Source organism: Watersipora subatra, chromosome 2, assembly GCF_963576615.1.
Source record: "Watersipora subatra chromosome 2, tzWatSuba1.1, whole genome shotgun sequence".
NCBI classification, from domain to species: domain Eukaryota; kingdom Metazoa; phylum Bryozoa; class Gymnolaemata; order Cheilostomatida; family Watersiporidae; genus Watersipora; species Watersipora subatra.
In genome coordinates, this window is record NC_088709.1 from 36,073,583 (window position 1) to 36,101,568 (window position 27,986).

Below are 27,986 nucleotides of genomic sequence, written 5' to 3' on the forward strand. Positions count from 1 at the left end.
GATATGAATACTGGTGGTACATATATACACCGAATAAAGAAAACACAAGATATGAATACTGGTAGTACATATATACACCGAATAAAGAAACACGAGATATGAATACTGGTGGTATATATATACACCGAATAAAGAAACACGAGATATGAATACTGGTAGTATATATATACACCGAATAAAGAAACACGAGATATGAATACTGGTGGTATATATATACACCGAATAAAGAAAACACGAGATACGAATACTGGTGGTATATATATACACCGAATAAAGAAAACACGAGATATGAATACTGGTGGTACATATATACACCGAATAAAGAAACACGAGATATGAATACTGGTGGTATATATATACACCGAATAAAGAAAACACGAGATATGAATACTGGTGGTATATATATACACCGAATAAAGAAAACACGAGATATGAATACTGGTAGTACATATATACACCGAATAAAGAAAACACAAGATATGAATACTGGTAGTACATATATACACCGAATAAAGAAAACACAAGATATGAATACTGGTAGTACATATATACACCGAATAAAGAAAACACAAGATATGAATACTGGTAGTACATATATACACCGAATAAAGAAAACACGAGATATGAATACTGGTGGTACATATATACACCGAATAAAGAAAACATGAGATATGAATACTGTAATACATATATACACCGAATATAGAAAACACGAGATATGAATACTGGTGGTACATATATACACCGAATAAAGAAACACGAGATATGAATACTGGTGGTATATATATACACCGAATAAAGAAAACACGAGATATGAATACTGGTGGTACATATATACACCGAATAAAGAAAACACGAGATATGAATACTGGTGGTACATATATACACCGAATAAAGAAAACACAAGATATGAATACTGGTAGTACATATATACACCGAATAAAGAAAACACGAGATATGAATACTGGTGGTATATATATACACCGAATAAAGAAAACACGAGATATGAATACTGGTGGTACATATATACACCGAATAAAGAAAACACGAGATATGAATACTGGTGGTACATATATACACCGAATAAAGAAAACACAAGATATGAATACTGGTAGTACATATATACACCGAATAAAGAAACACGAGATATGAATACTGGTGGTACATATATACACCGAATAAAGAAACACGAGATATGAATACTGGTGGTATATATATACACCGAATAAAGAAAACACGAGATATGAATACTGTAATACATATATACACCAAATATAGAAAACACGAGATATGAATACTGGTGGTACATATATACACCGAATAAAGAAAACACGAGATATGAATACTGTAATACATATATACACCGAATATAGAAAACACGAGATATGAATACTGGTGGTACATATATACACCGAATAAAGAAAACACAAGATATGAATACTGGTAGTACATATATACACCGAATAAAGAAACACGAGATATGAATACTGGTAGTACATATATACACCGAATAAAGAAAACACGAGATATGAATACTGGTGGTACATATATACACCGAATAAAGAAACACGAGATATGAATACTGGTGGTACATATATACACCGAATAAAGAAACACGAGATATGAATACTGGTGGTATATATATACACCGAATAAAGAAAACACGAGATATGAATACTGGTGGTACATATATACACCGAATAAAGAAAACACAAGATATGAATACTGGTAGTACATATATACACCGAATAAAGGAAACATGAGATATGAATACTGTAATACATATATACACCGAATATAGAAAACACGAGATATGAATACTGGTGGTACATATATACACCGAATAAAGAAACACGAGATATGAATACTGGTGGTATATATATACACCGAATAAAGAAAACACGAGATATGAATACTGGTGGTACATATATACACCGAATAAAGAAAACACAAGATATGAATACTGGTAGTACATATATACACCGAATAAAGGAAACATGAGATATGAATACTGTAATACATATATACACCGAATATAGAAAACACGAGATATGAATACTGGTGGTACATATATACACCGAATAAAGAAACACGAGATATGAATACTGGTGGTACATATATACACCGAATAAAGAAAACACGAGATATGAATACTGTAATACATATATACACCGAATAAAGAAAACACGAGATATGAATACTGGTGGTACATATATACACCGAATAAAGAAAACACAAGATATGAATACTGGTAGTACATATATACACCGAATAAAGAAAACACGAGATATGAATACTGGTGGTACATATATACACCGAATAAAGAAACACGAGATATGAATACTGGTGGTATATATATACACCGAATAAAGAAAACACGAGATATGAATACTGTAATACATATATACACCGAATATAGAAAACACGAGATATGAATACTGGTGGTACATATATACACCGAATAAAGAAACACGAGATATGAATACTGGTGGTATATATATACACCGAATAAAGAAACACGAGATATGAATACTGGTAGTATATATATACACCGAATAAAGAAACACGAGATATGAATACTGGTGGTATATATATACACCGAATAAAGAAAACACGAGATACGAATACTGGTGGTATATATATACACCGAATAAAGAAAACACGAGATATGAATACTGGTGGTACATATATACACCGAATAAAGAAACACGAGATATGAATACTGGTGGTATATATATACACCGAATAAAGAAAACACGAGATATGAATACTGGTGGTATATATATACACCGAATAAAGAAAACACGAGATATGAATACTGGTAGTACATATATACACCGAATAAAGAAAACACAAGATATGAATACTGGTAGTACATATATACACCGAATAAAGAAAACACAAGATATGAATACTGGTAGTACATATATACACCGAATAAAGAAAACACAAGATATGAATACTGGTAGTACATATATACACCGAATAAAGAAAACACGAGATATGAATACTGGTGGTACATATATACACCGAATAAAGAAACACGAGATATGAATACTGGTGGTATATATATACACCGAATAAAGAAAACACGAGATATGAATACTTGTGGTACATATATACACCGAATAAAGAAAACACAAGATATGAATACTGGTGGTACATATATACACCGAATAAAGAAAACACGAGATATGAATACTGGTGGTATATATATACACCGAATAAAGAAACACGAGATATGAATACTGGTAGTACATATATACACCGAATAAAGAAACACGAGATATGAATACTGGTAGTATATATATACACCGAATAAAGAAACACGAGATATGAATACTGGTGGTATATATATACACCGAATAAAGAAAACACGAGATATGAATACTGGTGGTACATATATACACCGAATAAAGAAACACGAGATATGAATACTGGTGGTATATATATACACCGAATAAAGAAAACACGAGATATGAATACTGGTGGTACATATATACACCGAATAAAGAAAACACAAGATATGAATACTGGTAGTACATATATACACCGAATAAAGGAAACATGAGATATGAATACTGTAATACATATATACACCGAATATAGAAAACACGAGATATGAATACTGGTGGTACATATATACACCGAATAAAGAAACACGAGATATGAATACTGGTGGTATATATATACACCGAATAAAGAAAACACGAGATATGAATACTGGTGGTACATATATACACCGAATAAAGAAAACACAAGATATGAATACTGGTAGTACATATATACACCGAATAAAGAAACACAAGATATGAATACTGGTAGTATATATATACACCGAATAAAGAAAACACGAGATATGAATACTGGTGGTACATATATACACCGAATAAAGAAACACGAGATATGAATACTGGTGGTATATATATACACCGAATAAAGAAAACACGAGATATGAATACTGGTGGTACATATATACACCGAATAAAGAAAACACAAGATATGAATACTGGTAGTACATATATACACCGAATAAAGGAAACATGAGATATGAATACTGTAATACATATATACACCGAATATAGAAAACACGAGATATGAATACTGGTGGTACATATATACACCGAATAAAGAAACACGAGATATGAATACTGGTGGTACATATATACACCGAATAAAGAAAACACGAGATATGAATACTGTAATACATATATACACCGAATAAAGAAAACACGAGATATGAATACTGGTGGTACATATATACACCCAATAAAGAAACACGAGATATGAATACTGGTGGTATATATATACACCGAATAAAGAAACACGAGATATGAATACTGGTGGTACATATATACACCGAATAAAGAAACACGAGATATGAATACTGGTGGTACATATATACACCGAATAAAGAAAACACGAGATATGAATACTGGTGGTACATATATACACCGAATAAAGAAACACGAGATATGAATACTGGTGGTACATATATACACCGAATAAAGAAAACACGAGATATGAATACTGGTGGTACATATATACACCCAATAAAGAAACACGAGATATGAATACTGGTGGTATATATATACACCGAATAAAGAAACACGAGATATGAATACTGGTAGTACATATATACACCGAATAAAGAAACACGAGATATGAATACTGGTGGTACATATATACACCGAATAAAGAAAACACAAGATATGAATACTGGCAGTACATATATACACCGAATAAAGAAACACGAGATATGAATACTGGTGGTACATATATACACCGAATAAAGAAAACACGAGATATGAATACTGGTGGTACATATATACACCCAATAAAGAAACACGAGATATGAATACTGGTGGTATATATATACACCGAATAAAGAAACACGAGATATGAATACTGGTAGTACATATATACACCGAATAAAGAAAACACGAGATATGAATACTGGTGGTATATATATACACCGACTAAGGAAAACACGAGATATGAATACTGGTAGTACATATATACACCGAATAAAGAAACACGAGATATGAATACTGGTAGTACATATATACACCGAATAAAGAAAACACGAGATATGAATACTGGTGGTATATATATATACACCGACTAAGGAAAACACGAGATATGAATACTGGTAGTACATATATACACCGAATAAAGAAACACGAGATATGAATACTGGTGGTACATATATACACCGAATAAAGAAAACACAAGATATGAATACTGGCAGTACATATATACACCGAATAAAGAAACACGAGATATGAATACTGGTGGTACATATATACACCGAATAAAGAAAACACGAGATATGAATACTGGTGGTACATATATACACCGAATATAGAAAACACGAGATATAAATACTGGTAGTACATATATACACCGAATAAAGAAACACGAGATATGAATACTGGTAGTACATATATACACCGAATAAAGAAAACACGAGATATGAATACTGGTAGTATATATATTAATACTATTACTGTAAGTTAACTAATTATTAGTTTCTTCTCCATAATCCTTTTGCAAATATGGAGACTTTCCCACTGCCACACCTCATGCACACCTCATGCACACCTCATGCACACCTCATGCACACCTCTCAAAACACTACCTTCTGTTATGGAGTTGGTAAAAATTAAGCAAGCTCTCCTGTTAAACCAAATTAATTGGACTTTTAAAATATCATATAAGATTACAAAATATTCATAAGATTATCTAACTGTTTCCTAGCAATGCAATGATTTTTCAACTGTGAAGCTGAAACAGCCAAAAATTTGCATTTACTACAAATAAACCGATGAACGTACACTAAACTGTTCAATAACTATGACAAAAATATTTGACCAGTATTAAATGCTACATCTACATTAGCTGACAAATGACACTCACAAAACATGACACTCATAACAATAAAATCAGGCTGTAAAACATCGAGATCAGCTTGTTTATGTTTTATGTTAGATGAGACCATTTGTCAATATTCCACTTTATAAAAATCTTGTTAAAGTTTGTAAGAGGCAATATTTGCATGACCAACTTGAAGTTGTCTACTAAATTGAAAGACACCTACCGCAGTGTATGCCAATTCTGCCATATCGCGGTACACAAGGATTATGTCATTTGGTTTGCACAGGGGAGATACGGAATAGGGGCAAAGCTCATCAACAGATGCGCTAGCAGGAATTCCACATGCACGAGCTAGTTTAGAGGCCTTCCCTTTACGCCGGATAGGGTGATTGATGGGTGCCCCTGTTTGGTCATTTGTTTCTGGTTCAACCTGTGTTACTATGCGATGATCTGGTCCCGAGTTGCTAGGACCAGACTTGGTTAATATTTTAGTTTGAGTCTTTCGCAGTTCCGGACTACTGGTCGAGTTGCTTTTGTCTGGGATTGATACTCGGCGATCGCAAGCATTTCTTGGCAACGTAGATTTACGAGGCTTCTCAATTTCTGTCGAATTTGTTTCTCCTTCACAGTTTCCGGCAAGTAAGGATATAACATCATTTATTATACCCATTCTGCTTAATGATTTTCTTCTACAGTACAAACAATCATAGCATAGCTTATAAGCAATTATGGATGTGTAAACACATTACCAAGAGAACTATAGCATATAACGGAGACGTTACAATGAGGGAGAGAGAGGAGGAAGAGAAGAACTAAGAGCACAAAAAAGTCGTGATCAAAATTTCTAGAACGTTAACTTTAGATATATAATGGTAATTCTACCAATTATATAACTTTGTTACGAGCTAATCAGCTGGAGATTCTTATTTTTTTCCCAACACAAATTCTAACACTGCCCCCAAATGATAGTCCGTTCTTTATGCTGGTTATATAAAGCTAATAATACAGCGACAAAAATATAAGCCAATTAAAATACTAACACATCTGCTCAATTATGTAATTCACTTTCTGCTAATGACAGTATGCGCCAGTTGAACCAAATCATTGCCTAGCGGTAAACAATGAAAATGGATAACAATATACTTATTCAGCTCAATCAAAAATAATTTTTTTAACAAATATTATGCAATAAATTTCAAGGGTTATAAAATATCCAGCCGATTCTGCATTTTTTTTTAATAATTGAAATCACATACTGTAGGCAGTTCGGTCAGTTCCACGACAAGATGTAATAATGGTTGCGAGAAAATTGTATACATACATGTTTCCAGAAACGTCGTAGTACTCGCTAGATTTTCGTTGTCAGCGCTATAAAACGTAGTTCCTAATTTCAGTACTGCGGCAGTTAAATGATGCCACAACTCCATATGTGTCGAATGTAATCTTATCATTGCATGCCCCTCAAAAAGGGCATGCATCCTTTTTAAAGAGCATTTACTTTCTCTTTAAAAAGGCCATATGTGATGGCAATACAATGGAAGTGATGGGACAGTATCTATTTTAAGGCGACAGTTGCGTTAGTTTTTGAGTTATCAAGAAACCTTAGCATTCACAACTCCAACAGCCATTACTGCAAACATGAAATACATTTAGCTCATTTGTCGAAAACCTGTTTTGAATAATCTATTTAAACATTCATGTGTCACAAACTGCGGGAAACAATATACTGAAAAATTACCACTTATTTGGGATTAGTTTGCAGCTAGTATAACACAAATCTATTCATTTCTTTTTATTACAATCATGCAATCATGGTGCATCAAAGCAATGTAAAATTAATACTTTGATGAACGACGCATTATGTGTCCGCAAAATCAAAATAAAGCGAAGACAATACTACAGTTTATTAGTATTGAAATAAGACAAAATAATGAATGTAGCTGAAGGACAACATGCTATCCAATCAGAGAATACTTAACTCAATTATCTACGAATTTTTATCGAGTTTGTGCAATCTATTTGGTTGATGTAGGAAAACCATGGTAAAAGCTAAATGATGAAGTGAAGAAATAAAAAGAGAACTGAGTAAAATAGATAATAATAATAAGAGCATCAAGTTGAAGCTGAACAGAACACATCCTGATGGGTGATGACAACATCAGATATATAACCAGTATGATGCTAGATTACAGATTATCACAAAAAGATACTGTGTAATCAAGGTAAGCCAGTGTGTAGAAAGAAATTACTCATCTAACAGAGTGGCGCGTTGCTAACAGAAGGTCTAGAGAGTGAAAAGTTTAATGAAATAGAAAAAGACTAGCTGTGTTCCGTATGACAGCAGAGAAGGAAACAGGAATATTATAAAACAATGTACATAAAGGAGAAGAGATATATAAGACTTTCAGTGATCTACACCAGTAGTTTATTTATTATTGACAGTACTGAAAGATATAAAGGGGAGTTGTCCTCTACCAACAGATTAAAATCGGGTAAGAGTGAGCTCCTGCAGCAAGGGATGTGAATGAGTGGAAATGGTAAAAGCCACCCAAGATGGTGCTCATCGGTATCACCTCCGGGTCATCACTTCGCTCCATGTTCACTCCATGGACTAACTACCTGCAGGAATTATGGGATAAAATAGCCACTAGCCACACAAGTAGATATGAGAAAAATCTCTTCACCAAATTTAACAAGACAAAAATGCTAGGTCAAAGGTCACCCAAGACATTCGTAATTGATTCAAAAGTTGCCTAAGGTACTTTTAATTTGCTCTATGATTGCCAAAGACCCCTCTAATGACCAGTATATGTCACCGGTGATGACCTGTCACCTATATTTTGAACACGCCTTGTAGAAAATTTTGTAACGAAACTAGTCAAGTGAGAGTCGCGACTTCTTGATGTTACATGCACTATTCATACAGTGCTCAAGGCATTGAATGATTGAAACAGATGAAGCATGCAACACAGTACTCACAGCAATGTTTCAGGCTAAAAAAGCCCACAGTCTTTGAGATTATTCTTTATGATGACATCAGTGACAGCATCGAACACAAACTGAACATTCGTGGTGTCGGTAGCACAAGTGAAATGTGTGTAAATCTCCTTCGTGTCTTTCTTCTTGTTTAGGTTTTCAAACTGCATCTGTATGTAGGCAGCCGCCTCTTCAAAAGTATTGCCTCCTGCAAGAAAAACATGCTTGCTCAATTGGGAGCTGTCCTTTCCATAATCCATTGAAAACATCAAGCTGAAGGTGATAAGGGAGAGAACCATTAAATCATGTGAACAGATGTTTGAATAGTTCTTTGAGCTTCTATATATATATATATATATATATATATGTATATATATATATATACAGATAATAGTTGAGACTTCACTGATATAGTGCTCAAAGTTGTCCACCGAGCCTGTATAAATACAAAGATGGAAAAAATTTTAGCAACAGTTTATTACTTAAAGTTTATCACTTAAGTTTAGAGTTATTACTCAAAGTTTCATTTTGGTGTTCTTAGTGTATTCTTGGTTCTGTGTTTGTGTCATGCAATTTTTTATCTGACGATTGGTGTAAACTTAACATCATTTTGCATCATGAAACTTTAAGTAATAAACTGTTGCTAAAATTTTTTCAATCTTTGTATATATATATACATATATATATATATATATATATATATATATATATATATATATATATATATATATATATATATATATATATACATATATATATATGTATACATATATATATATATATTTCTCAAAGTTGGTCGTATGTCTGTCAGTGCATCCAGCTATAGCTATTAAAATCTAGAAATTAATATTTTCCGGATTTTAACTCACGGAGACTGCTACCACAAATTTAAAATCCAGACACTTTACCACTGAGCCATAGAAGACAATAATCTACGTCATTATCATATATCCTATAGAAGTATGCGCATGCTAATTATTTTAGCAACGCTCCCACACATTATGATGCCCCTGTTGAGAAATATTTTTCGTAAGGTTCAATTACTATATATGGTGTCAAGGCCAATTCTTTTTACCCGGACATTTAAAGGAAGAGCTTTGATATTCTCCATTCGGTCAGACAAAAGCAGTACGATATCTCATTTTTACATTTATACCAGTATCGAGAGGGACCAGTATCGTTGTATTCAAAGGTTTGATGGATAGCTTTTGGTGGAGCAATCACCTTTTTTATACACACACACACACTTCTATGCAAGAATGGTTATTATTAATTCTACATATTCAGGATTTTTATTTCGTTTTCTGAGTTCGTATTAATTGTATCATTACCGAATCATCTTTTATTGTAATCATGGCAAAACCGACTTAATTTAGCTATTACTAGCTAATTATTTCACATTCATATCTAAACCCTTTGATAGTCGTTTTATTTTTTATATTTATTTGACCTGCACAAAACATTTTCCTCATGATATGAAGTTTGAAAGTTACAGTTGTTTGATAAAATTTGAAAACCTTTACGGTTGTTTTTATTTTCTCTTAAATTATTTCAATTACACAAAACACTTTTCTCATAATATGTAGTTTGAAAGTTAGAATGGCAAATGGTGTAATATATTAAATACAGATCAATTTTCTGTGCAAAGACTTTTTTATTACCCGGGCAATGCCGGGTAGTACAGCTAGTATACATATATGAAAACAATTAAAGTGCTTCCATAAGAGCAGGTTTTTTATGTTTTATGAAAATATAAAACACTGTTATGAGTGGAGTTAACCCTGACATTGAAAGATAATCAACTTTCTACAATTGATTCGTGTAAAACTGTCATGCGTCAAGGTGAATATTCTTATAAGAATACATTTTATTTTGTTTAATTTGTTTCAAAAGACAAGTAATAGTTTAAGTAATTACATATAACATTAAAATAAATGAATTTTAAACACTATGTAAAAACCAAACATAAAACCTTGTTAAATGCATGAACTAAATTAATAAAATAATCAATAAAGAGCTTTTCACAGTAATTTTACCTAGAGTAAATTAATAGAAGCAAAACCTTGGCAATGTGCGGGTGAAGTGAGTGAAGGAACATTACACCGCAAAATAAAGGGGGTGTAACTTATACTTATAGATATAGTTTAGATTAATATAATCTACATACTTTAATATGATTTTTGCATTTTTTGGTATTTTTTATTTTCTACCAACTGTTTTACTTCCGCTGATTTAATTAAATGTTTTGAAAACCTTGAGTTACAATATGTTGCACACTACTTCTTATGTCGAGCCAGATCTATGCAGAAATCTATCTATGTAGAGATCTATCCATGTAGAGATCTATCTATGTAGAGATCTATCTATGTAGAGATCTATCTATGTAGTTCTGTAGTAGCTGTAGTTCTGATATGTGATATGTCAAATACTAGGCTGCATTGGGATGCTATTTTTACATTTCACTTGGAATGACTTTCTCTAGCCACTTGCAATGTCTATAATACGAGCTTCCTAAAGTCTGTGAACTGTTCGGCTCCACCAGCATGATGGTCAGAGTTGTACATCAACAATTGGAGTTGTGTACTCAACAATAACATTTGCTTGTTCAAGTTTTATGCTTTTAATATGCTAGAGCTGTAGCAAAGACCACAAACATAACACAGACTTGCTGTACAACTAGTTCATGTTCATCTATGAAATGTGCTTTACTATAACTAACTGCAGATACAACTGTAATCCCACAGGAAACATGCGACAATGATAAAAAAAGCTCTGAGGTTTGGTCGACTACGTGCCTTGTTCCCTACCAAACCCGGAGCTTTCAGAAGGAGGGCAAGTAACTACTTTGCATAAAGCTCGACTAGACATGAACTGTGATGACACAACCTAAGTAGAGCACTGCTTAAACGTGCCAATACCTGTCAAACATCGCCATAGGATGTACGACATGTAAAACTGACAGAATAATTCTACAACAATGTAGATAGCTATAATTAGCTAGAATGTATATAGCTATAACTAGCTATAATATAGATAGCTATAACTAGGGTAGCTATAATGTATATAGCTATAACTAGCTATCAGTGAAAGGGTTGAAAACGTTGGATTTGCCACTGTTTGTGATAGTAAACGTGTTCATTTCCTTCCACAGCTAAGTTACTTTTACTTTTTTTCCAGCTACGAGTACACAGAACAACAGCTACTACAGAACTTGCACGGATACTGCTACTGCGTTTTACCTACTAAATTTCTACATCGAAAAGGTTAGTACTTCTTATTCAATGTTCTATTGTATATGAATTGCGACACCTCAACTACTTACAAAAACGTTGGATTTGCTACTGTTCGTGATAGTAAGCATGTTCATTTCCTTTCGCAGCTGACTTACTTTTACTTTTTTCCCAGTTACGAGTACTACAGAACTAACAGCTACAGAGCTAACAGAACTACAGCTACTACAGAACTTGCACGGGCACTCCGAGCGTTGCGAAAGGCGACGATGAGAAGAAAGCGAGCAGCGTATATTACAAAAAGGCACACCATCTCATTCACTTTTAGTAATGCTTGAAGCAGTACAATGCCTTCCAAAAAGCTTACTGCTTAAATGCAAAAACAGATTGATTCCCGTAGAGAAAGAGACCGAATTCGCAAAACAGCAGCTAGACGAACAGAAACTGCAGAGCAAACACAGCTACGCCTACAACGAAACTGAATAGCAGCTGCTAGAAGAGCAGAAACCGCTGAACAAACACAGGTACATCGAGATCAGGCCAGAATAGATGCTGCAGCTGCTAGAAGTGCAGAGACTGCTCAGCCGACCCAACAGCGACTCAAACGGCTCAGAGCAGCCGTTACATCGGCCAGACGTGCAGAAACCTCCGAGCAAATGCAGCGGCGACAAGAACATGATGCACTAGCTACAACAGCTGCTCGGCGAGCTGAATTTTCAGAGCAGATGAAACGGCGACAACAGCAAGATGCACTAACTACAGCAGCTGCTACCAGGCGCAGTGTATGGGCAGAAAACTTCGCACTTGACTACAGTCCTGCAACACAGTATAGAGCCGAATTTTTCTATGGGACGAATGTCTAAAAATGCTCCAGATGCAATGCCTTACGTTGGAAAGGCGAGAGGCCATATACAGTCAAACATGGATAACTCGAACTTCACGGGACCGAGCGAAAGTATTCAAGTTATCAGAGCGTTCAAGTTATCAGAGCACTGTCACAAGTCCATGTATTTACTTATTTATTAGTAGATACATGCACATATACAAACTATAATAGAAATCAAAAGCATAAATGGCTTGTTTCAAATTAAATGCTTCTAATGTGAAGTTTAAAACTTTTTTATCAAAAAGTATAGGAGATTTTTCTATCACTTGAGATTGTTTTGTTGTTTGAGGTGATGTTATTGCCAGGACGATTTTTTAGATTAAAATTGGCAAAACTTGATCGTTGTTGAAATGCTCAGAAGGAAGGACATCTTTCTCTTTTGAGCGTTTTAACCGAGATCAATTTTGCCGATTTTTTTGAAGTTTATGCGAAGGTCACCTCACTTTTCCATGCTTCCGAAAGGCGATCGCTAAGCGGATGTTTGGTAAAAATCAAAATTCACCAAACCATTAGAAAAGTCGTTGACAAAAATATTTTGCCGACAGTGGTAATAACGACGCCTACGATTTATGAAAGGTTGAGGTTTACCTCTATGACTTGGAATAAAGTGATTTTCTAAAGCGATAACAACAAACTGTTCGAGTTAACAGAGTTGAGATCGAGTTATCTATAGCAATTTATCATTACGTGGGAACGGACCAAAGAAACCGTTCGAGTTAACCATGTGTTCAAGCTATCCGTGGGCGAGTTATCCATGTTTGACTGTATGTAGTTTATAGAGTAGATATTATTGATAATGAATTTTATTAACACAACCACATTACTGGTTCACAGTTTGTATATACCATGTCAAAACACAGGCTATTGACGAAGAACTGGTGAGTCATGATTAGTGTTTTAAGCATGTAGAAGTCTCAATTCAATAAATGCTGGCGATAGCTTAGCAGTGCAATAGCAAAATATTTTCTAGAATTTCTCAAAATATGTAAAACTTTTCAATACTGCCAGTTTGAAGAACGTCAGTTTGCCTAGCAATGACAATTTCATTATCAGTTCTGTGTACAAAATTAGGACAACTCCGATTTGAGTGGTTCAAGACTGATGCATTGTAGACTAGCTGTAAAACACATTGCATATTTCCATTGTTCTCTCCAACATTATTGACATGGACGACTGCATATGTGTATGCAGTCTGATCAGCACAAAAATTTCAGTAAATTGCATGTTTGGAGTTGTTTTACAGTATGAAAGACAACTCTCAATAAAACTATTGCTTTACGTGAATCTGTTCCCGAACACGGGTAATGCAGCTAGCAATGTATATAGCTATAACTAGCTATAATGTATATAGCTATAACTAGCTATAATGTATATAGCTATAACTAGCTACACCGTATATAGACACCTGTGAATGACAAGCACTCATTCTGTATCTCATAGAATACATACATGCACTGAAGCATGTTGAAGCGTTCTTAAAGGCTGGTTCACACTATATCGCAGTATCTCGGTGTTGATACCACAATACTACAGTGATCGTCGATGATATTCATGTTCACACTATCACAAACGCATTCGTGTTTGCATCAGGAAATAATTCGTGACGTAGCGTTTTCATTCAATTTTTTAAATTGTCGTGAAGAAACCTCTTTATTTTCGGTGCTGGAACAAAAAACCAGTCCTGCGGCAACTACCATAAATGGATATGAATAAATCACGCTATTCGTGGCCACGAATTACCATCGCCCAAATGGTTCGCATTCGATGCTCGGCGAAATATCAGAAAAGTTTGACAACTGCAAACTTTCCCGACGTGTCCGCGATGCTTCGTCAATGCTATTGATTCACGGTTCACATAATCGAACATTAACGCCGAACAGAAAATGCTGAGTAATGGCGATATAATGTGAACCAGCCTTGATGCTGTATCAGAGAGCGAGAGAGGCTTTAAATATTTGCAGCAAGCACAAATCAAAGGCATAAGAGACAACTCAACACCCCATACATGAATTACACAGCATAATGATAGGGAGAAAATCTGAGAGTTCATGCTCACCATTGTACTCGGGATAGCAGACTGTCAGCGGTGACTTTCGAATCTTCTCCTGAAACAAGTCTTTCTTGTTGAGGAATAGGATGATGGACGTCTCAGTGAACCACTTGTTGTTGCAGATAGAATCAAACAGCTTCATACTTTCCATCATGCGATTCTAAAAGACAGCCAATTTTAGAACAAGTGTAGAGACAGCCAATACCAGAACACGTGTAGAGACAGCCAATCTTAGAACATGTGTAGAGACAGCCAATCTTAGAACACGTTTAGAAACAGCCAATCCTAGAACACGTGTACAGACAACCAATCCTAGAACATGTGTAGAGACAACCAATCCTAAAACTTGTGTGGAGACAACCTAACCTATAACACGTGTAGAGACAGCCAATCTTAGAACACGTGTAGAGACAACCTATCCTATAACACGTGTAGAGACAGCCAATCCTAGAACACGTGTAAAATTAAAGCTAAGAACAAGTCTTTTGACCAAAAGCTACATTTCATGTTATCCTAGAATCCGTATTTGAACGACACAATGGGAGAAGGGTTGAAAAATGGAGCGCCACTTCTATTTGACTGATACTATTTGACATTCCTAATCTTTACGAACCCATAACCGTAAGCAAGTGATCATTAGAAAAGTGTCTTCAAAATCGTACTAATAATGACTCGATTACATCAATAACAATTAATTAGTCTGTTGCTTCTGTTCATATCGAGGTCCGTTGTTTCTGTTCATATCAAAGTCCGTTTTTCAACTTCATGTTTTTAGTTTGTCATTTTAAGCAGCTCTTGTTTAATGCCGTCTCGATACTGCGATGTATAGGGGAAAAAGTTTTCGCATTTACGATGGAAATGTGCTATTACATGTTTTGAGGTTAACATTTGAGACTATTTTGATTACACGTTACAAGTTTCTATTCAATATGACATCGCATGAAAGTTTCGCTCTGTTAAAAAATTTTTTTGGACTTTAATATTGACAAGCTTAGCTGTGCACAAGATGGGTTGAGGTCAGAAGACATTGTGGAAGGCATTGAACAATCAGAAGAATATGAAATGGCTCCAAACAGAAGCAATGCAACTGGCCGAGCAAACAATGCTAATATTTTTGTTTTAAAAATGGAAATATTTGTTTTAAAATGTTAAATTTTTTCTGCATGTATTATAATTATAGTTTGTTAGCCACTTGTTCTTGAATATATATATTTGTTGCAGTTTAAATTATTATTATTATAAAACTTATAAATTGTCAGACTTATAGCGTATTATTTGATACCACGATTGCGGTAATTTGAACTCAGCTTACAATGGATCGATGCTCGTAACTCCTGTTCTATTGCACATAAAAAGCCAGTTTTGGCTGCACAACTGTAGCAAACATATCGATTAGTGCAATGAGTTTTTATAATATACAATATACATAATATAACTTATAAATATAACCCCACGACCAAACGAGCGGAGTGAAGTGTGGGAGTTTTTATGATAAATGCATGTGCACACAACTTACGAAAATTATTCATCAACAATGAGACGAACCCTCGTCAAGAAATTTCATCAACAAATTTAAGCATCGTTATGTAAAGTCGTTAAAGTATAATAACGATACAAAACACATTTAAACCTATTTAAATATGTTACCAAGTTTTTGTAAACCGTCGGTATTATCTTAAAACTTACCCATCTGATCAGATTATACACAAATAGACAGATTAATTTCAATGAAAATCGCCACAAAACACTTGAAAAGCTTGGTTTAATAAAAGTTAAGACCGAAAATGGAAACACCGAGGGACAGATAATAGAACGATGAAGTCTTGCGCATTTCACGAAAAAATAACGTGCACTTTTCGCCAGTCTATAGCATTGTCGAATTGCCGAAGGTTTTGGCAATTAACATAGGAGTACAGAAATCATTTCATTTTTGCCGATTTCAATTTTTTCATTTTCATTTGCCGACAAATTTGAATACTTTCCCATTCTAACTGATGTCCAATGCAGTATAAGTAAAGCAAATGACGATATTTTTTAACGTTTCTTATGAGATTATTACAATAATTAATTATAAGTTTGGATGACTACAGAACAATGACTACGTAGTACAGACTTTCTAAAAATCTAACGCAGTGTAAGTAAAGGCATGACGATGATATTTTTTCTAACGGTTCTAATGAGATTATTGCAATAATTAGTTATAAGTTTGGATGACTACAGGACAATGACTACGTAATACAGATTTTCTAAAAATCTATATAAATATCACAACTTCGTGATATTGTTAGCTATGCCGTTTTGAAATGTAAACAAAATTGTGCATTGGTTTTTTATTATTACTATATAAATAATATTGGTTATTCTAATGATATCAGTGCATTTTACTTCTAATATTGGCCAATATTGCATTTCTTTTTTTACAGGAGGAGAGATATAAACATATAATCTTTTCCTTTCATTATTGCTATTTGTTGTATATAATAACACCCAGTACATTACAGCTACCATTGCAGTTATCCTATTTGACTGCTAATATTGCATTTCTCAACCATCAGTACCCTTTCTTTTTTCCAATATCACTTTGGTCGTGGGCTGTATGACAGTGGAATTTCTAGTTATAAAATAAAAATATGCCGTCAAATTTAAAATGAAAAAACTTTAAAGCTCAAACAAATAGCACCTCAGGCTGTAAGATCATAGTAGGTTAATTGCAAGCAATAGCACCTCAGGCTGTAAGATCATAGTAGATTAATTGCAAGCATAGCACGTCAGGCTGTAAGATCATAGTAGGTTAATTGCAAGCAATAGCACCTCAGGCTGTAAGATCATAGTAGGTTAATTGCAAGCAATAGCACCTCAGGCTGTAAGATCATAGTAGGTTAATTGCAAGCAATAGCACCTCAGGCTGTAAGATCATAGTAGGTTAATTGCAAGCAATAGCACCTCAGGCTGTAAGATCATAGTAGGTTAATTGCAAGCAATAGCACCTCAGGCTGTAAGATCATAGTAGGTTAATTGCAAGCAATAGATATCAGGCTGTAAGATCATAGTAGGTTAATTGCAAGCAATAGCACCTCAGGCTGTAAGATCATAGTAGGTTAATTGCAAGCAATAGCACCTCAGGCTGTAAGATCATAGTAGGTTAATTGCAAGCAATAGCACCTCAGGCTGTAAGATCATAGTAGGTTAATTGCAAGCAATAGCACCTCAGGCTGTAAGATCATAGTAGGTTAATTGCAAGCAATAGCACCTCAGGCTGTAAGATCATAGTAGGTTAATTGCAAGCAATAGCACCTCAGGCTGTAAGATCATAGTAGGTTAATTGCAAGCAATAGCACCTCAGGCTGTAAGATCATAGTAGGTTAATTGCAAGCAATAGATATCAGGCTGTAAGATCATAGTAGGTTAATTGCAAGCAATAGCACCTCAGGCTGTAAGATCATAGTAGGTTAATTGCAAGCAATAGCACCTCAGGCTGTAAGATCATAGTAGGTTAATTGCAAGCAATAGCACCTCAGGCTGTAAGATCATAGTAGGTTAATTGCAAGCAATAGATATCAGGCTGTAAGATCATAGTAGGTTAATTGTAAGCAATATATATCAACTGGGAGAGACAAGTATCAGCTTCCTCGTGCATATTTATTCAAAGATCTATAAGTTTGAGGTATTTCAGCAAATTTCTTGTACCCAAGAGTTAATGGCGCACCGCCGAGTAGAGTGCAAAATATAGGCGACATTCTTATTAGCCGGTGAAAGGGTTAAACTTATCTTCTCAACATTCTGATGGAAGTGTTTGAAAAATACGACGCCACCCTTTAGTTGAATGTCACCTTAAATAAAGCGACACTCTAAGGGGCAGGTTGAAAAATAGCGCACCCTGGCATTCAAATGAAATTTTTATGATAGCTTCTGTTTTGCTGACAAGCATTGGCCTGAAGGTAATGAATGTACAGTATAAGACTATAGGAGCTGCAATGCTAGCGCTAGCAGATGTAAAGTGGGAAATGTGGGCAAAAAGATGTTTTTTTAACACTGATGCATACTAATTTATATTAAAAAAATATATATATTTGCTATATATACAACTCTGAAATTACTTTTTACAATATTTTTTTATTTTGGTCCGCTCTACGTTATTTTAGGGTGACTAGCAATTTCTGTGTATTTGGGATTAAAACTTATTCTCTCACAGTCAAAGAGTCAACCATAAAGCAGTAACCTACATCTACATGTATGTCGGTCAAAGAGTCAACCATGAAACAGTAATAGACATCTACATGTATGTCGGTCAAAGAGTCAATCATGAAACAGTAATAGACATGTATATCGGTCAAGGAGTCAATCATGAAACAGTAATAGACATGTATATCGGTCAAAGAGTCAATCATGAAACAGTAATAGACATGTATATCGGTCAAAGAGTCAATTATGAAACAGTAATAGACATGTATATCGGTCAGAGTCAATCATGAAACAGTAATAGACATGTATATCGGTCAAAGAGTCAATTATGAAACAGTAATAGACCTCACAACAATACCCTTTTTACGGTAGCACTTTAAGAGAAGCCACCAAATTATTAAAATCAGCTGCTAACAATAATAGTCAAAAACTTCTTCCGACGAACAGACTAACACCTTAAAATGGCTCCAATTTTAAGTTAGACTTGCAATATTGCTATCAGGTTAAACGCAGGTTATTCTATAATTGGAACATGAGTCGACGACTCCCTCTCTCTATTAACACGCTGAAAATAGACTGAGGTGGACAAAAAAGAAGACATAACAGCATGTCTTTCGTACAGCAGTATTTATAACATGATTATCATTCACTGATTACTTAGAAACAAGAGGATGCACCATCTGCAGAGCTTTTTCAGATTCGGTGAGCATTGATCAACGCTGCAGGAAGAATTTATTGATTATTTGACAGGATATTGAGTTGGCCTGGTAGCATGAGTAATGAGTTGGCCTGGTAGCATGAGTACTGAGTTGGCCTGATAGCATGAGTAATGAGTTGGCCTGGTAGCATGAGTAATGAGTTGACCTGGTAGCATGAGTAATGAGTTGACCTGGTAGCATGAGTAATGAGTTGGCCTGGTAGCATGAGTAATGAGTTGGCCTGGTAGCATGAGTAATGAGTTGGCCTGGTAGCATGAGTAATGAGTTGGCCTGGTAGCATGAGTAATGAGTTGGCCTGGTAGCATGAGTAATGAGTTGGCCTGGTAGCATGAGTAATGAGTTGGCCTGGTAGCATGAGTAATGAGTTGGCCTGGTAGCATGAGTAATGAGTTGGCCTGGTAGCATGAGTAATGAGTTGGCCTGGTAGCATGAGTAATGAAGCCAGAAAAAAAACTTGCACGGTGACAATTTACAATGGCTCGATAGTGCTTGAAGGGCAAACAGAGAAGTGAAAGGTGTACTAGGCAGTTGAGGAAGAAAACCTATCTAGAAATTATTCTACGATAAACCATGTTTACTGTAACCCTCGTAAAAATTCATATTCCAAAACTCGACAAACAAACTATTATTGCAGTCAGATGAAATAGAGCAACTCTGACCCAAATATCCAACCTGGTCATCTCATTAACCAATAAGGTTGTTAGATACTGCGATGGACACACTAGCTACATGCACATTCAATAGCGTTACATGCTACGAAGTTTTGTCGTATTTTTCATCTTCGTAGCATGTAAATGGTTTAAAATGTTGAATCTTTAATTCTTTGAAGCGATTCAAACCTCTGTTTCAAAGGGGTATTTTTGAAAACGTATCAACAACGAAGTACTGCGTATGATGTAAACATCAATATTCGTATTATTGCATAAATCTTTGCGATCGGTGGTTGGATTTTCATCGTCTTCATTAGTGATGTCCTTACAGCAATCCTACACCGCTCTGTTTTAATGCATGTATTTTACAGATCTTACCTCCAAAATAAAAAAATATTATCTCCGATTACGAAAGAAAAATTTCTTAGACGCTTTGACATTGACATTTGACGGATTTTAGAAGTGTCAGCCGCAATAAAGGGCGCATATAAATTATGCGCCCCGTTGTAGATGAAAGCGCAACAGACTAATATAGAAAACGCAGAGTTGTGCGACAATTTCTTCGTAGCACGTAAATTCGTCAGCTACGAATAATTGCGAGTTGTGCGACCACTGCTGCGTATCATGTAAATTCACCCTCCTCATTCCTATGATCAAAACCACAACTTCGAAGCTCAAAAATTTGTAGCATGCAACACTAGTGATTGTAGACTTTCACTAGTGTTACATGCTACAAAGTTTTGTCGTATTTTTAATCTTCGTAGCATGTATATGGTTCAAAATGTCGAATCTTATCTTTGTATCAACTTTACTTAAATTTTTTTAACTTTGTATCAACAACAAAGTATTGCGTATCATGTAAACATCGATATTCGTATTATTGCACAAATCTTTGCGAACGGAGGTTGGATTTTCACCGTTTTGATTAGTGAGGTTCTTACAGCATCCCTACGCAGCTCTGTTTTTAATATCCGTGTTTTAAAAATGTTATCTTCAAAATAGAAAATATTAACACTGAAATTTACAGGAAAATTTCTTACACGCTCTGACATTAACGTTGATCTTAGAGGCATTTTAGGAGTGCCAGCTGCAATATAAATTATACGCCCCATTGTAAATAAAAGCGCAACAGGCTAATATAGAAAACGCAGAGTTGTACGACAATTTCTTCGTAGCATGTAAACTCATCAGCTACAAACAATCGCGAGTTGTGTGACCATTCCTGCGTATCATTCGTAGCATGTAACACTAGTGAATGACTTGGCTAGCCTATAATATGACACGATGACTGAGCAGAAGGCACCACCAGCCCCATCACATCATTGATATTTGACCACACTAAAGCCGTGGTCACACGGGCACCGAACCGAACTAAATGACGCAAAACGACGTCGTTTTCAGCTCTAAAAAGTTCGGCTGAGGAAATTTCTGGCCGAAACGAACTATTTCGGTACTGCTCGAAATTTCGTGCCGAACCCTTGCTCTTATTGGCTGGTTAAAATTCTAGAATTCTAGCGAGCACGCGTCACATTTCTTCTTACGTGCGTGTGAGTAAAGTTAAAAAAGAAATGGGACGAAACTTTTATTTCGTTAAATAAACAACATGAAGCAATTTACGACAAGGTTCACCCGGACTTGTGATTGGGTTGCATAAATGTAAGATGTTGCACTTAAGTTTTGCATAAATGTTAGGGAATGGTTGTGATTTTCTTTCGTGTAGAATATAAGTAATGTGTCATATTCATCCTGATGAACTATCGTTGACTGATTTATTTATGTAAAACCACAGTACTATGATAAAGACTGTTTTTGTTTGTTATGTACTCAGCATAGAAAAACATTCATATGTTAATAAAAAAATATAATTATGTTGATGGGAAGGGTTAGCAAAATATTTGTATCGAGTGATTTATTTTGAGCAGCCGAACGATCTTCTGATAAATCTGCTGTGTAATTATAATTTATAATTGTTCCTCAAAGTTTTTTTGTTTACAATAGAAATATTTAACTCAAATACATAACAACTACTAATGAAACCGTGTCCTGTCTCTATACGTATGGTATCTAGGAAGCGAAGTTACTTCGGTGGCCGTGTGACATGTGCCACGAACCGAACCAGCCTCCGAACCGAACCGATCCTACGTCGGTTCGGTGCTCGTGTGACCACGCCTTAATAACAATCAAATTCTAACATTTCATCTCCAGTTACGATCAAACACTGATAGTACCGCTACGATATTCCTGCTATTGGGTGTTTTTCTGCTCTATGTTGCATGAGGAATTGAAAGCAAGTTCAGCATAGCAATAATAGTTCTCTATGGATTCATAGATTATCTCTTAACTCCAGTTAAAAAGCAGAGCCATACACAAATCTATTGCTGATATAATCCAAACTCCAATTGACAGCATTTGGATCCAAACAGGCGGGTAACTATAATTTAGTAGAGTGCCCTAGCTCAGAGAAATGAGGTGCAAAAACAATAACTCCCATATAAGTCTACCTACCATTTCCTGGTCTTCTGCTAGTGTCAGGTCATATTCACTCATGGCCACTATAAATATGATTGCTGTAACCCCTTCGAAACAATGAATCCACTTTTTCCTCTCTGACCGTTGCCCACCTACGTCGAACATCCTAGGTAAAAGAAGCAATGCCTCAGATAAACACTATGAGTCACCGAACACTTATCAAAACGAGTCATTACGCCACCTTGTATTTGGTATGTGCTACTTACCAACCGAGTCATTACACCACCATGTATTTGGTATGTGCTACTTACCAACCGAGTCATTACGCCACCATGTATTTGGTATGTAGTAGCGCACAAACTACCTCAAATCTTGGTATAGCATCTACGAAATTGATATAGAAAGGGCCAAGTGAACTCACAACATATCCCTGTGTTACCAGTTACCAGTAAATTGTATGAAAAAAGAGATGATATTGTTGACATACGCCCTAAGTGAACAAGCTTGACCACTACTTCATACATACTGTAAAACCTCTATTTGAAGCCATGGCAAACTATAAGTTTAGGTTGTTAATACGTTTGTTAACATGACCGGTGAAAAAAATTATGAAAATTCATGCACTACAAGCTGAGATAATTGTGATTATGTAAAACATGGTTGGTCAACTTCGAATTGTATTTAGCTGCTAGTAAGTAATTATTAATGACAATATGCCCAGACTACTTGAAAATATAATCATACTACATCAACATTTACTCAACTCGCAACAAAAACATGCTATCGCAGCAGTCAGATAATGGAAACTATTGTTATTTTTTATATGTCTTGCTCACCCTTTATTCAGAGTTTAGTACTGTACTCACCTGCAAGTAAATCTTATAATCACATCAGCTTTTGAGACTTATCTAGAATGGTATAATTACGATATAGCAAACGAATTTTGAACAAATTGTTTGCTTGAAAAGTTGCTCCCAGATAATTTGGGATTTGGTTCAGGGGATAACGACTTCTTCCCAGATAATTTGGAATTCGGCATGAAAGGGTTAATGCTGTCAACCTCACCATTTTTGCTAAACCATTTTTTCACATACAAGTATCAGAGCGAATTAAACAAGGAACTACTTGGGAGTAAAACGAATTATATGTAGTTATTAATAGTTATTAGCAAAGAGTTAACTATTTCGACGGTGGAGCTTTCAAAGTTTGAAAAAAAAGACCATAACACTTGAGTTAAAAAATGGACTTCCATACGGCATAACACTGGCTGCTATGATGTCGTACAGCATTCCTGATAAGTATTCTCACCGATCATCAAAACTCTTTAGTCTTCAGGTAAAATTATACACCACAGTATGGACGATTCTTAAAACATTGGATAGGATTTAGACCTTAGTGACTTCGAATCCGAGTGTAGCTCTGATGGTAATGATGATCGATCATTTCAGGCAAACCATCGCTAAAACTATGGCAACAACTACTGCAACAACCAAAGAATTGTTATTGATGTAACCGAGTCATTATTAGTATGATTTTCTACCGATCACTCTCTATAATGGGTTCGTAACGATCACTCTCTATAATGGCTTCGTAACGATCACTCTCTATAATGGCTTTGTAACGACCACTCTCTATAATGGGTTCGTAACAATCACTCTCTATAATGGGTTCGTAACGATCACTCTCTATAATGGCTTCGTAACGATCACTCTCTATAATGGGTTCGTAACGATCACTCTCTATAATGGCTTTGTAACGATCACTCTCTATAATGGCTTTGTAACGATCACTCTCTATAATGGCTTCGTAACGATCACTCTCTATAATGGCTTCGTAACGATCACTCTCTATAATGGGTTCATAACGATCACTATAATGGGTTTGTAACGATCACTCTCTATAATGGCTTCGTAACGATCACTCTCTATAATGGGTTCGTAACGATCACTCTCTATAATGGGTTCGTAACGATCACTCTCTATAATGGGTTTGTAACGATCACTCTCTATAATGGCTTCGTTACGATCACTCTCTATAATGGCTTCGTAACGATCAAACATAATAAATGACAACGCGGTGGCCTAATAGAGGTGGCCTTCAATAAAAAGGTGGCCCTGTATTTTTCAACCATTCGGCTATAGTGTCATTCTATTAGGGATGACGTTCACAAAAAGGTGGCATTCAAATAGAGGTTTTACCATATTTACAAGATGGTGGGAGAAGGATGTTTGTTTATGCTCTGATGATTTCATGCTTTACCAGTGGCAGCAAAGTTACAGCAGAGTTACAGCAAAGTACTTGTGATAAGAGCTGGCAGCATGCAGCATTTGTGCTGAAATTGTGATGTGTTAGATAATCAAACATGAACCAATTGTATATTATAGCTAAGCAACAGAAGCAGATGAGATATGTGTTTAGTAGGCACACGTGCCTAACTACTCATTGGTTGTTAGGGTCATTAGAGCTGTAGTTTATTGTGACAAAATTGAGCACCATGGCTAGGTGAAAATAAACAATCCACTGCTAACTGGGCACCACTTGATATAATCAACTTGATACAGTCGCAATGATACTTTTCTGTTATACATATCATACAATATCTGCAGTACATATTCCACAATCTGTTGCACATACCATACAATCCCTGTTGCATATACCATACAATCCCTGTTGCACATGTCATACAGCAATACAGCATCTGTTGTAAATGTAATACAATCTCTGTTATACAGATCATACAATCTTTGTTGCACATATCATACAATCTGTTCTACATATCATGCAAGATTTGTTGTACATATCATACGATATCTGTTGCATATATTATACAACCCCTGCTGTAAGTGTCATACAATCTCAAGATTGATGAATTCATTAGGCCAATGTTTTTCAACCTTTTTTGAGCCAAGGCACATTTTTACATTTGAGAAATTTTACGGCACACCACTAACCAAAAATGTTATAAAATGACACTATGAACAGTATATCTAATCACAATATAGTTTCTCAATTTATTTCTACTCAGTCAGTGTGAAACCTGGACCTGTTTAGATGAACACAAACCCAATATCCTAGCACCAACCCTTATTTGGAGGCCACCCATAATTGAACAACACTGACATTCATCACGCTAATTAGTAATCAAAGGTGCTCAACTAGGCATATTGTACTAAACGACCAGTCTGATTTCGATGAACTTTGAGTTTGTGGGTCAGTATTAAATGCGCTGACCGCCAGCATCAAACACATGAATAGACAGCCTAGATCATGGTGCCTGGAGATTGAGCCAACTACATTAAAGGTTGACTTGCAACAAAATTCACATTGCAGTTATTTGGTATCAAAAGATTCGCCATGTCTTACTCTATTGTGTTGTAGGTGAAAATATGTGGGAATGTGATTACAAACTCTTTAAAGCTAAAAAACCAACAGTTAATCGCAGCCATACGAGACCGCCGTAGTTTGGATTCGCTTTCCAAAACAGCTCAAATGGGACGTATTTGTTGCAAGATGGTTTCTGTTTACACTTTCATGCAACCTCATTCGTCAAAATATTTTCACAAATATACTTCACGCATTCAATAAAACCATGTCTATTGTTCCTACGTGTCTGTTTTATCGTCATTGTAATGCTGTCATTTTTAGCACTGATATCTTATAACTTACCGTAAAAATTTGTTTAATTTTTTAACCTTAGCTCGAAGGAGTACATATCATTGTCTGATAATCATGACGAGCCTGTTGGTCACCTGTGATAATCGAAAAGTGCTGCAGAAATTATTTGCGAAGTATTGGGTCACATGATCAGATCACGACTTGATGATTAGATCAAGCCGAAACAAAACTGTAAAGTAGCAAGCATCTATATTTGATACGGGGTCTTCGGTAAAACCCGAAGTGTTTGTCATCAACTAGTGCTACGATAAGTTTTATATTGAGCTTTCTATTGGCCTTTCAATTCACGTGAGAACATCACGTGACAAGACAATAACCAAACTGTAATGACAACGTCAGAGAAATAAAGAGATTCCAATCTACGGCGGCTTTTCGTTTTTGAGCTTTTACGAGATTGTAATCACATTTCCACATATTTGGCACCTACAACACAACAGAGTAAGACATGGTGAATATTTGATACCAAATAACTGTAATGTGAATTTTGTTGCAAGTCAACCTTTAAGGACTGGGCATTCAATTAAAATGCTCCTACGGCACAAGTTGTGTGTTAAACATCAGAGCACTACGAAAATGTACGTTCAAACCTTGGCAGACACATCGAGCAGGCACGAATCCGAAGATGCTAATCGACAAGTCGTTCAAGGGATATAGACTGACCGACGCTCTAAATGGCTCTGAGGATAACAATATCCACCGTTTCAGGTCAGTCACCCGATTAAGACTGGACTGGAGTGGCTCCAGCAAGGGAGGGCTAAAGGTGCAGCCACACGTAACGAATTATTCGTTCATTCTGACCGAAATCACGAAATAAACAAATAATTCGTAACGTGTGGCCGTACCGTACATGTATGTCCACAAGTAACAAATAATTTGTTCATTCTGACCGAAATCACAAAACGAACAGAATTGTCTGAGCTGTGCATGCACACCGTAATCGTCGACAAAACGCTTTTAGTTGGTTGAACAAACTTAGCGAACTCAATCTTAGCAGCTTTTGTCATTGGTATAGTCCAAGACATGTACCACGACACACAATAAAAGTATCAGCACCATTCAACCTAATACATACGATGCAACTGCCTAAATTAGGAATGAACGATTAATACTGATACGCTAATATCGTATCTTTGAGAGTTGTCTTCTTGATATATCGAGTTACCGATAACTCCTGGATATTGGTGATACAATCAACTACCTCCCGAAATAAAACCGACCTATCGGTCAAATAAAACATTGTGTTGACAAAAAGATTTAAAAAAAGTTCAGTAA

General features: G+C 35.5%; 2 protein-coding genes across 3 annotated transcripts in view; both read right to left on the minus strand.

The window, feature by feature from the left end:
* LOC137388958 (vacuole membrane protein 1-like) overlaps window positions 1-7,167 on the minus strand; it is a 71,978-nt gene extending 64,811 nt beyond the window's left edge. The window contains exon 1 of one of the 2 annotated variants that reach the window (XM_068075470.1): window positions 7,134-7,167. Coding sequence is in view for 1 of the 2 variants with exons in the window: in XM_068075469.1 (XP_067931570.1) it covers window positions 6,101-6,124 (24 nt within the window). In the remaining variant the exon portion in view is untranslated. Of the gene's footprint in view, window positions 1-6,100; window positions 6,191-7,133 lie in introns of those variants that run through there. The other variant, XM_068075469.1, reaches the window with a different exon arrangement.
* A 599-nt stretch (window positions 7,168-7,766) lies between these two features.
* Window positions 7,767-27,986, minus strand: part of LOC137387280 (guanine nucleotide-binding protein G(i) subunit alpha) — a 62,732-nt gene continuing 42,512 nt past the window's right edge. Inside the window, exons 7-10 of the mRNA XM_068073633.1 lie at window positions 23,076-23,205; window positions 15,026-15,179; window positions 8,857-9,061; window positions 7,767-8,496 (exon numbers count right to left, since the gene is read on the minus strand). Coding sequence (XP_067929734.1) covers window positions 8,871-9,061; window positions 15,026-15,179; window positions 23,076-23,205 — 475 coding nt within the window. The 3' untranslated portion in view covers window positions 7,767-8,496; window positions 8,857-8,870. The remainder of the gene's footprint in view (window positions 8,497-8,856; window positions 9,062-15,025; window positions 15,180-23,075; window positions 23,206-27,986) is intronic.